Raw genomic sequence first — 12838 nt, 5'->3', positions numbered from 1 at the left:
TCTACACAAGATAAACCCTAGAATTGGAGTTTATCATCGTCTAAGAGGAATATTTTCATGCTATAGTTCAAGCGAGATAACTCTCTTGAGAATCACAAGAACTCATGTAGAAAAGGGTCATACTCTTGTTCCACCTAGTTCATAAGATTAAGAACGAAAACAATCCTTAGAATTGAATCAAACATACATTAAAATAGAAGAATAAAAATCTTAATCCATAGAAATAAACAGAGCTCCTAACCTTAATCGAGAGGTTTAGTTGCTCATACTTATAGAGAAAATAGGGTTCTGAAAAGTGCGGAAGGAAGAAGATTATGTTCGACCCCCTTTACTAAGGTTAATCTTTTCCTTTAAATATTAACCTAATTTGAACCGAAAATAAAATAAAATAATAAATTCTAAACCTAAAAGATATTGTTTGTAACTAAAAATTACAAAAAGAAAATAAAATAAGCTAAAAAGTGCTAAATCCACTTGAGAGGCCCAAAGAAGTCTGAAACAGACTGCTGCTGGCGTTTAACTCTAGAGATGGACGTTAAACACCAAGGGGGGAGTGCAACGCTACTGGTCTGTGTCCCCTGCTTGCGTGAAACACCGGGTGGGCGTTCAGCGCCTGAGGGGGATGTTGACAACATTTTCCTTTTTAGCTCAAAACTCCGCCAAACTGCTCTGAATTTCACCTAAAATCATGAAAACACAAGAAAAGCTCAAAGTAGCATCCAAATAAGATTTTGGCACTAAAATCAAGTAAAATTAAATAAAATCTAACTAAAAATAACTAGAAAATAATGCCAAAAAAGGTATAAAATACTCACGTATCACACGTTGGTTCTTCTTCTTCCCTTCTTCTCTTCCTCTTCCTCCTTCTTTTTCTTCCTTGATGATGTGTCTTTTTCTTATTCTTTTCCTTTTTTTCTATCTTTCTCTTTCGTTATCATCATCACCAACAACACCAACATTTTGCTAACATCTTTATTGGTTCTGATTTTTCTGGTGACATCATTAAATAATTTCGGTTTATTTCTTAGTTTATTTGAAGTTCATTTGGATCCTGAAATGAATTCGATGTGTTTTTGTTGATGATTAAATATTTTTTACTGCTGGTTCAAATCTAAACAAATTTTGGTGTATTTGTGAATTAACTGAGGTTCATTTGATGTTATTGATAAATATTGACCAAATTTTTTATTCCTTAAGTAATTTTGGTTCATTTTTTAGTTTAATTGAGGTTCATTTAGATTTAGAAATAAATTTGATGTGTTTTTGTTGATGATTAAGTTTTTTGACTGCTTGTTTAAATCTGAACTAATTTCAGTTAATTTGTGTGTTAATTGAGGTTCACTTGATGCTGCTGATAAGTATTGATCAAATTGTTTATTGTTTAAGTAATTTTGGTTCATTTCTTTGTTTAATTGAGGTTCATTTGGATCTAAAAATGAATTCTATGTATTTTTATTGATGATTGAGTCTTTTTTAGCAAAGAATGAAATTATTCATTATCACTTTATTCAATTATATTAGATTCCATACCATTCCATTCTATTCAATTTGTCTTGAAAGTTATCCAAACTATTGGGACCAATTGTTCATCGACAACACACCTAGGCTGCAAATGAACCGATATTATTATAACAACACCATTGTGTAATAACAAATGAACAAGAAATTTGCATTATATAAACTCATAAAATCTGGTATTCTATTCAAATTCAAATTCATAAACAACACTGATTTTAGCAAAGAATGATGAAATTATTCGTCATCACTTTATTCAATTACATTATATTCCATCCCATTCCATTCAATTCAAAATTGTTGAAGATGAAGATAACGAAAGAAAAAAATAAAGAAGAAGAAGAAGAAGAAGAAGAAGAAGAAGAAGAAGAAGAAGAAGAAGAAGAAGAAGAAGAAGAAAGAGAAAGAGGAAGAGGAGGATGAGGAGAAAGAGGAGGAGGGAAGAAGAACTTGCGTGCGTGAATTTAGAAGCGGCAATAGGAGCGTAAAAAAAACGTGCACACGTGTATATAAATAACTTGGTCGGACTTTGTTGCTAACATAACATAAATGCGAAGCATTATTCTAAAATTATTTACTTCAATTAATCAACCTTTTGGTTTTCACTCATGATTTCTGATTTGACTTTGTGTTGCCATGTGTTCTTTTTCCCTGCATTATCTTTCCATTGCTTATATGACTTTATTTATTATTCTTAACTGCATCAGAATCAATGTGTGGATATTTGTTCTTTTAATCATACTGAATTCAATCAATTGACATAACAATTTTACTCATATTTACAAGTCTTTCCCCATGTGTATGCGCGGGGTAAACATGCTAGTTTATGTAAAAAATCTCAACTCATATATTTTTTTACACTTTCTATTTCACAAAGTCAAATAGTGATGCAAGATACTTATAGAATGAAAATTTTTCCATTGTCAATCATCACACCATGTGAAACTAAGAGTATCCTACAATCATCAATTGTCATAATTTTTCAATACCTAATTAAATTTTTCTTCAATGGAGAACCTTTTAGAACAGCTTTCATGCTTTGAGAATCTTTAAAACATACAAAGTGTACTAGAGTTTTTCCATTTGGGTAGACTGCAAAAACACTTGTCCCTATTTTTTTTTGGCACAAAGAACACAAGTCATCACCAGTTATCTCCAAAACTACTTTTCTCTTCTCATAGAGTTCATCTTTAACCTGTGCAAAAAGATATTTGAATCATGATAAGGGAGTAGCAAGACAGAAGTGTGATTAAGATATACAATAAATCCCGTTATAAGCAAGAAATCCATATATCCTTTGTCCCAATTTTGAGAGCCTATATAAATCTTTATTTCTTTTACATGCTTACCTGTAGGTTCTCACTTTGTCTCAATCTCTTGATAACTGAGCAATTACGATATACTTCACTAGATTTTCTCAGAAGGGGCCCAAGAAACGGAAGCAAGTTCTGCATATTAACACAATTTTCTTTACCAAATAATGTCTTATCAAACAATTTTTTCTCCCACCAAAATAGACACTAGTAAGTGCAAATGTTGGAGCAATACGAATAAGTTTACATGTTTTTTTATTGTGCTATGTATTAAGAATAGGTAAAGAGATTAAGAAATCATAACTAATATGCAACTCAATGTGACCATATTCATGCAGCAATTATAGCATCAACAAAATCGAGGGAGATTCCACTCTTAGTTTTCCAGATTAAACTATAAAGAAAGGAAGGTTAATTAAAATATACATTCTAAATATTACCTGGAGTTTCGTCTGTTTTGGCAAAAGTTTAAGGGCCAGGGCTCCATTAATTCTATCCCATCTACGACTCAACAAATGAAGGACATCATCAACCATGATAGAAGTATCTCCTTCCCCAATGAATTCATCCTCATCAACATCACTTTTGCCACTATTAGTCTTGTTTAAATTAGCCTTTGTATCCTCTGCAATCTCTATTGCAGCAATTTTCTTTGATCCTCGGTTTCTTGTCTTTGTTAATTTTGAATTAGTCCTTGAAATTGTTGGCTTCTTGGGGACTAATAGATTTGTAATTTTCTTTTCAAAGTTATTCGTTGATCTTCGTGGATTCAAATATATTTGCAGAAGCATCAAGTATATGTTGCTAGGAGATTTCACAGAAGGGTTAAGTATAGACTCGTGAACCCGGTCACAATATGATAATGCAAGTTCTGGAGCTTGAAGCTACAAATCAAAAGCAAAGTCATTATTTCCCTCAACACACTCAAAATTAAATATGTGATTTATATAAGAGACCATCATATGAGGCAATTAAACATCAACATAATGGGGTTTACAAAACATGACTACAAATAAAACTTCCATTTTGCAAACATAATCCTATCTGTGAAATAATATTAACTTTAAATAATATTTACTTCATATTAATATATTATACAGTATGATAGGATTCATAACAATAACTTTATATACCTTATGAACATACAAAGACAATGTTAATTCATGTTGCTTCATTTTTCCCAGCAATATTGCACGCTCTTCATACAAAGCATCTGATGGAAGACGTTTTAGCAAAACATCTGGTTGGTATCCTGATAAACTCTCTAATGCAGACAATAACTTTTTTCTTTTTGGGGAGTGCATTTTCTCATCCCATTTTTGTTTAGAAGTTAAGTTTGTATACCAGTCAAGCACTTCTGAAAGATATATGTTTACCTACATTGCGAGAAAAAGAAGAAATTCAATTTTTGTTTAATAATATTTAGCAGCTAAATACATTAGGAAAAAAATTTTACAATTTATTTTAATTAGGTTCTCAGATCCTTTTGACTCATCCCCAATTATAAGAAATAGAATAGTTTCAACCCTTAATCGCATAAAGGAATTGTATCAGACACTAGAGATCCTCACCAGTTCATCTTGTAAATTTCCGATTATGGCATCCTCATGTGTTGCATGCATAAGCTCCAAAAAAATGGCTTGCATGTTTGGAGCATGTTGCTTTAAATATGCATTCACCATTTCTGCTGGGATATCTCCAGATAGAAAAAGCTCAATGGTCTGGTTAGGACAGCTTTCAAGAACTAGCATTGAGAACTCCAGAACAAGTATAGGATCTGTTCCACACAATGGCTGCAACATATGCCCCTCAAACAAAATCATTAAGTGCAAGTAACCAATTATCTATGAATAATAGTAATTGAATAAAGAATTTAAGTTCAGTTATAGTTTTTAGAGAATATTATCCATCCATAGTATGAATCGATTAAACTTAATTTGTTTACAACACAACTTTTTTTAGTGGTGCTAAATGTTACATGAGGAAGGTAAGTAATTTAGCTAATCAAATTATGCTAACACTAGTCCGATAAAACTGTTGCATTCTAATGTTTGATAGCTAAGTGTCGTTTGATTCACCTTAGAAGTAAAATAGAGAAGCATCCTTTGATATTTGTTTAGGTTTAGAGCCTAAGAGAAATTATACATAGAAAAATAACACATACCATTGTTGTGCACTTAATATTTGATCATAAATCATATAATGTGGTACATTAGACATTCTTGCTTCATAACCACTTTTTGAAAGAAGTTATTGTTTCGAGAAAGCAAATATTTAGTCATATAGACCATTTAAAAAAATAAAGCGAGAAAATTAAGAACAAAACTGTCAAAGTTAAAAAATTTACCTTGAGATATTCAATCATGGTCTCAGGCTTGAACCTATGTGAAATATCAGACTCACAAGTCCTAGATGCTTCCACCAATTTGTGAACAAGTTTAAGAGCTTCCCGATGCATTGAGTTGCACTTGTATAGTTCTAATAAAGCAATATGATAGTTCCCTTCTTGTAGTATCTCTTCACATATTTTCAAATCACAGTAGTTAACACCTTTCAGTAATTCTTCAGCCATGAGAGATTGTCCAGTAAGCAAGAATGCTTGGAGCAGAGCAGTATCCAAAATTGAAGCAATCTCTCGGGCTTGTGAACTAATAGGTATGGTAGTACGCTCCTTTCAAAAATAATTTACCAAACTAAGTTAGAATGACTGTGATTAAAAAGTACTATTTCATTGGTTTTATAATTGTATAAGGATTAATAATATCATATCTCCAATTAGCATCATTTATTCCATCAAAGACATACATAGTATTTCATTTAATTCATGTCATTTTCTTTTGTTTGTAACCTATAATACAGTAAAAAATACATTAAGATATAAATTATAGCATATCTATCCCAAAAGAATTATTATAATGAACAATGGTTGAGTTGAGAGGCTCATATCATTATACCTTGCTTGTTTTCTTTACTCTATTACTGTTATGGGATGTAAAGCTATCTCCAACTGCATCCAAAACAACTTCCTCAGTTCCCTCTGCAGTGGCCTTTTCAATAGCATTATTTCTCTTCTTTTGCAAAAACTTTATGAGAGCCATTAGCATGTTATAGCTCATCTTTTTTAACTCTAATGCTGCATTCTCGTTAGACTCTAATGTATTAGATGTTGGAGAATGTTCGTTATCCTCTGATACTCCTGAAGAGCCTCTAGAAAGATATGAATCATCACCAGAAATGTCAATAAGCTTCTCTGGCTCAGGAATAATAGATGTCTTTGGAAGGATAATCGATGGATACAAAGAAAGCACATAAGATATTTCTACTTGAGATTCCAGAAAATGTTCCATTGCCTCTTCATAACTTTGATTGTCAAAGAGAAAGTGGGCATATCTGTAATATAATGTGGCAAAATACTTTAACCATTATAAAAAATACTAAATGCACAATAGTAAATTTGCATCAAGAGATTCCGCTAAATTACCCCCCACAAAGGTATCGTTATCACAACTAAAGGCATTGTTATTTGCTATATTTTTAACCTTTGTAAACTATATGTATAATAGTGAAGGGCTTATACAAAGCAACATGATGAAATCTGATTTTATTCTAACCACAACTTCACAAATTCCTACCCTTTTATACCAAAACTTCAATTTAATAGTCAAGATTTTAGTATAAACACAATTGGAATCCCAGCTGATTGTTGTTGAGAAAATGTGATATAATAATAGATAGAAAAATGAAGGATATTGTCCTATCTTTTTTAAGTGAAAATCTTGTATTGACAAAGAACCTTATATGAATTGAAGCCTCCTTTGAAGTCCGAAGACATGAATCTTCAGGTGGAAGGAGGTTGCACAAGGATAAGGCTTCTTCAAAGTTGCCAGATGCTGCTAATTGAACAATCTGGAATAATATATCAAAATTCTTAACTTATTGACAAGCAATAGAACACAAGAAAGATATTATAAGATAATAAATTTCTTGTAAAGTAATTTTTTAATATTTTTTAAATAAATTGATTCTAAAATATTAAGGTAACCACTACCTGTGCTCCAAGAGGAACAGGGAAGAGACCATAAACAGAATTATCTAAGGCAAGAATCACATAATTGTTTCTTTGGTGAATATGGCGTACATTTCGAAGAACTACTGTTTGTATTAGTGCATATGGACCCCGTAAAGATCGAATCTGAAAAATACAAGAAATTCATAAACACTAATGTATAAATCTCTCGTTCACTATCAAAAGATCTAGAAATTAATTCTTGAAAATAGTTTCTTAAAAAATGCATAATTACCTCCACAAATCTAGGTAGCAGTGCAATAGCATATGGCTTTTGAGTTACAACTTCTATTGGAGCTTCAGACCAACAAATCCTACCTTCTGGAATAAGTTTTCTATTTTGATCCACCAACACTCCAATGTTGTCCTAAAAATTACACCATTAGAATTTTTATCCATCTGGGTTAAGAAAATGAACAATAAGGATGTAGGATGAATTAAAAGATTGATTACAACCTAAAATAAAATAGAGTAATATTTTTTGCTGTTGATAGAGTTTAATTTTTATCTTCCTACAAACTCAATGCCTAATGCTAACTTTGAGGTTCTTTTTTCTAAGGCATGAAGTTTAGAAAAATGGTTTTCTGAAGTTGTATTGTATTATGAATCCTAAATTTTTAAATAAAAATAAAATATAATTGAACACATTTTCCAAGGACATCTGTTGATGTTGTAACATATAAACTACTATTTATATAACCTACAACTCTAAATCCTAAACCCTAAAACTTCTGATATAGAATATCCTAAGTCAAAGAAAACCTTTATATTAAGTTTTTGCATGAGTATAAATGAGTACTTGATGCGATACTATAAATTGCATGAAAATCATGGAAGGGAGAACATATACCAACATAGAAAATACTTATACCCTCCATGTCCAACATGATCTCAATGCCAACATATTTTAAAGCATTCATTACATTATCTAAATATATTATTCGCTATATAATTTGTTATGATGGTTAGAGTTTAAAATGAAAAAGGAAGCCAACATATATATAGTTAGCTAATGAAGACGTGAATACCTTCCCAAGAAGAAGTTCTCCAGAAGGAAGAGGAACCACTAAAGGCGATGCTAGTCTTCCAGAAGCAAACATCTCAGATAATGAGCCATTCATAGCATTCAAAATCACATACTCTTTTCTAATCCCCAAACATATATTCTCCCCAACCCAGCACATGGACTTTACCATATCAGGAACACCATGGTCTTTCACTTCTACAAATTCTTTACCTCCTGCAAACCAATATTGTCAATTATATTCAGAATAAAAAGAACATTAATAGTAGTAGCTAAGATAAATAACTATAAATTCTTTTGGGACTTGGTGTATCTAATAGTTTTTCTCTAACTAACTTCAACAGTACAATCTGATCAAACCAAATAGCAAGTAAATCACCAATTGCAGCACATGTTAAAAGGAACTATATCACCTGTTTCAATAACATAGTTTCTTAAACACATAAAGACTAAATCGCATCACCATTTTAAGCATAAATTTGAATTACATGAAGAACAAATCTTAAGTATTGTATAACATCACATCACTAATAGCAATTATTTCTAAAGACGGTTTTTTTTTCTTTTTTATTTAAAAAAAGGGGGATTTAACAACCTTTATGTTCGTATGAGCGCGAACCTCGACCGCACGTGAAATGTTTCATCAATGCTTGCAAAAGAAAATTACATGAACTAAAGAAAATAGTGTCATGAATTACCATCATGTTTGAAAATACAAACTCGCTTTTGCCTCGCAAAGCCTAAATAGCCTCTGCTATCGTCCCAACAGAAGAGATTGGCACCCTTGGCCTTGCCGATGACGGCGACAGTTTCGAAACTGGGGAGGCCATGAATGGCTATGGATTCAGAAAGTGCAAAAAGTAACCCCTTGGACTCTACAACTTCTAATGCCACCACAGGCCGTTTTGCAAAACTTTTTATGTTTTTCTCCAATGTATAAGACTCTTTACGAACTTCCTTCGGTGGTGGCGGTGGTGGCGCATAGATTCGGAGAGATCCGTCAGAGCAACCAAGGAGAATTTTGGAGCCATAGGATTCGACAGATTCGATCTTGGAATCACAATCATAGAGGAGCTCGAAGCTATCGTAGGCATTGTGCACCATTTTTGGCTTCTTCTACTCTACTAAAAATGGTTAACGCTTCTCGTGAAGGAGAATGACAATGTTCAGTTCAATTCATTTTAGGGAATGATATTGATTTAATTGGGAAATGTCATTTGATGGGTGGAAGTATGTTAATGTAGTTTTGGGTTCGGACAAGAAAATCCGATTTATTTGATCGTGTAAAATGGAATGTGATTTTTGGCGTGACTCACGAGGGAAGGCTACCCTTTCCATTCACATGTTGGTTGTGTAGTGTGTGGACAACTGGCAAATGAAGGCATGCGCATGAGCACATCCATGCTTTTCGTTAAATATACTTCTAACCATCTCCATGTAAATTATAAAGCACGCAAGTTTAAAATAATTAACTCCATGATTAAATAATTAATCATATTAAACATAGGTAAACATATGCATGCAAAACCTAAAATTAGAAATTCATTATTGAATTCATTATTGATACATACATTTTAAAATAGTTAAAACGTTAAGATTAATTGAAAAAGTCTATGAAGTAAAATACTATTATTAAAGACGAATTTTCAATCCAAGAACAATTTCTTATTTCAATTTATTTTTAAAAGTTACTTGCTGCCTAAAAGAAAATAGTTGACAAGACATACATAAATTTATCTTAGAATCAAGTACTTTTTCATATAGAATTTAATTTTATACAAATATTAACAATATTTATCAGAAAAAATTATTAAAAAAATTAACACTACGAATCACCTCCAATTGTTACATTATTACAAACTAGACTTGTACCCACCCAATACGCGAAAGATAAAGAAATAAAACTATATAATATTGCTTTATGTAATAATAATCCTTTAATATTTTTTAAATTATTGCATTGTTTTAAATAGATCAGAAGATGCATAATTTATTTATATTATATAAAAGTTGATACAAAACTATTATAAAGTGAAGCTTTACTATATTACTCTTTTTAATTGTGTCTTTATTCTTACTCTGGTTGAAATAGAATTTTATTTTTTTAAAAGGATATAGCTTTTTTGTATTATAGGTATACAAAGATATATTTTTATTTGTTCCTTCCATGTTTTTCTTATTGTGATTTGTTTCTTCTTTCTCTTGTATGTCGTTGGAATGATTATTGTCTTTTTTTGAAATATTAATTTTTGGGTGTTCTCTAATGTCTTTTTTTCTACATAATTTTGTATGCTCTTCATGGAAAGGTTAACCTTTGATTTTTGTTTACTTCTTTTTCCTTAAAGGTTTGATAGGTATATCATCTTCTTCAAATGATATTAGTATTGGAAAAGTAAATACTGAAATATTTTTAAAGAAATATTTGTAATGTATGCGACATTTTGAAAATGAACACCACAAATTATATTTTTAATAATTGAAATTTTGTTGTTATTATTTAGTTGTATTACATCTTTTTATGTGGTGGAATAGTGGCTCAGCTTCAATTTTCTTGGTTAAGAACATTTTTTTTTGTGATTGTATAATTCTAAAACGATTCTTTAAGGTTAAAATAATTCAGTTTGATTTCAATCATGAGTGTTAATTTATAAAGATTTTGTAATTGTAATAGTGGTCAAGTGTTGTTGTCATCCTGAAGGGTCATTAGATTTATTGCAATTATTCTTACTATTCACAAAATCTATCAAAGTAATCGTGCATACGTAACCACCATGTTCATAGTTTTATTTTTATTTGATCAACAGATAAATTTAATCACGCACTGCATGCTGTGGTAGCTCCAGCTAACAGAGGTAATAGGGCTCGGCTACGGTGAGATAAAATTGGAGAAAGGTTGCAGTTTTTGGTAATTTTCAGTGGCTTCCTCCTCTGGCAGTGAACATCAACGGCTATGTGCAACTCGCCGGTGACCTTGGCAACGACGGAGGATCCTTCATCCTCTCCTACGCCCATCAAAACCCACCTCCTCTCTCCTTCAAGCTCGGTATTATCCTTCATATTTCCTCTCTCGCCTATATGCACTCTCTTTTCTCTCCTTCGTTGGCTTCTCTCTCTGCGACAGCAACGGCAACGGCAACGACGACCAACAATCCTTCCTTCGCTAACGCCGTTCTCTCCTTTTCTCCTTTTCTTCTTTTTTGCCTTCAATACCTCATTTTTCTGCTTCTTTTTCTCTCTTTTCTGTGTGGTGTACAATTTGTGTGAGTGAGAGTGAAGAGAACATTATGTGTGTTTGTGTACATGTGTTGGTGTGAGTAGTAAGGGGTATACGAGTTAGATAATAGCAGTGTATGTAAAAATAAAGAATTTAATATTACAATTAGAAAAAATATGTATTGGTAATAAAAAATATTTGTAAAATTTTTGAGATAAAATAATAATTTAAAATTAAAATATAATACCATAAAATTATTTTGGAAACACAAATTTATTTATCAACATACTAATAAATCCAAATATTTATTTTTAATTTAAATTTTAAAATAAACAAGTTAATAATCTTTTATAAAATACAATATAAACCTAAAATATCAACTACTCAAATTAAATTGTGTAATTTTTGTTTCTTTTATTATCAAAATTTTAATTTCAATTATACAAAATATCCAATAATAATAAAGATTACATAAGAATCCTAATTAATTTAAATTCAAATTATCATAAAACTAATTTAATTATCTTTAATAAAATAGTTTCTAAAAATAAAAAGCTCAAATTAATAAAATAAACCATAACTTGTTCATAATTGAATTTTTAAAAAAATAAGAGATGTTACACAATGTTTAACTCGGTCTAATAATCCGGACTCAAATCAAAAATAAAAATATCTAGAGTTACTATTTATAAAAATAATATTTTATTGGTAAATAATAAAGATCTTTTTTAGATCAGATAATTACTCGGTCCAAATTCAACTAGTAAACAATTTTTACTAGTACACTTTGCACAATCAGATTATACCAAAATATTTTAGAGATATTTTGAAGTTGAGAAAATTTATCATATCAATATTATTTACACTAGCAAAATAGCTAGTTGATTAGATAATGTAAAAACATGTGCTTAAATAATTACTGCACTTGAAAATTACCTATTAAGAATAAATATGGGTGACATAATTTTTTTCTCTACTTAAACTCTCAGCTTCTCTCTCTTTATCAAGCTTCCAAACTTGATTCATCAAAGTTCATGGCTCAAACCCAAGTTCTCCTTTGATTAATCAATTCCTCTCTTCTTACTCTTCACATTTATACCAATTTTGTCAAGGTTTGTCAATAAAATATCTTCCTTTCTCTTAGGTTCAGCGATGATGGTCAATGATAGATAATTAATATCTAAATTTTCTTTGTTCATGAACTATACTTTAGGACATCCAAAGAGTAGAGATTCTTAGTTTTCAAGCTCCAAAGGTGAAAAAATCTCTCCCTTTTTTTCTCTATAGAGTTTTAGCCAAGAGACTATCATGTTCATAAAAAATATTCTTAATTGTAATATAATTGTGGTTAGTGTTAGTAAGCTCCCCAATGCCGTGGTTAAGAAGCTTGAAGTTGAGGTAAGGGTTAAGTTAGATTGTTTGCCCTAAAGTATGTCATAAAAAGACTTTATGTGTTTGATGATGGATTGAACGAAATTAAATTTTTGAATATGTGAATTATTGTTTGATTCTTGGAATGATGTATCATATAAATTAGAAGCATTTGGAAGCATTATGGTTATGTATAGAAACTTTGTGGACAAGATGTAAATATGAAAATGTTTTAGAAACATAATTTAGGGGTCAAAGTATAATTTTAAAAAATTTATAGAAACAAGAAGTAATGCACCTAAAAGAGGGATAGAGAATAAATGTGAGAAAAGTGT

The 12838-nt window shown here is 30.8% G+C and overlaps 1 protein-coding gene across 1 annotated transcript; it reads right to left on the bottom strand.

Moving 5' to 3' along the window:
- Positions 1–2497: 2497 nt before the first annotated feature.
- LOC107458926 (vacuolar sorting protein 39-like) lies at positions 2498–9022 on the bottom strand. Its single transcript, XM_016077143.3, has 12 exons — positions 8617–9022; positions 7923–8134; positions 7130–7261; positions 6877–7020; positions 6622–6734; positions 5783–6218; positions 5176–5499; positions 4400–4621; positions 3962–4204; positions 3269–3712; positions 2865–2963; positions 2498–2710 (listed from the first exon to the last, which is right to left on the bottom strand). The coding sequence occupies exons 1-12, from the start codon at positions 9020–9022 to the stop codon at positions 2498–2500; spliced, it is 2988 nt and encodes a 995-aa protein (XP_015932629.1).
- Between the last annotated feature and the right edge of the window lie 3816 nt (positions 9023–12838).

The sequence above is a fragment of the Arachis duranensis genome, chromosome 7 (genome assembly GCF_000817695.3).
Source record: "Arachis duranensis cultivar V14167 chromosome 7, aradu.V14167.gnm2.J7QH, whole genome shotgun sequence".
Lineage (NCBI taxonomy): Eukaryota > Viridiplantae > Streptophyta > Magnoliopsida > Fabales > Fabaceae > Arachis > Arachis duranensis.
Note: the sequence above shows the minus strand (reverse complement) of the source record. Positions and strands in the feature narration are given on the sequence as shown.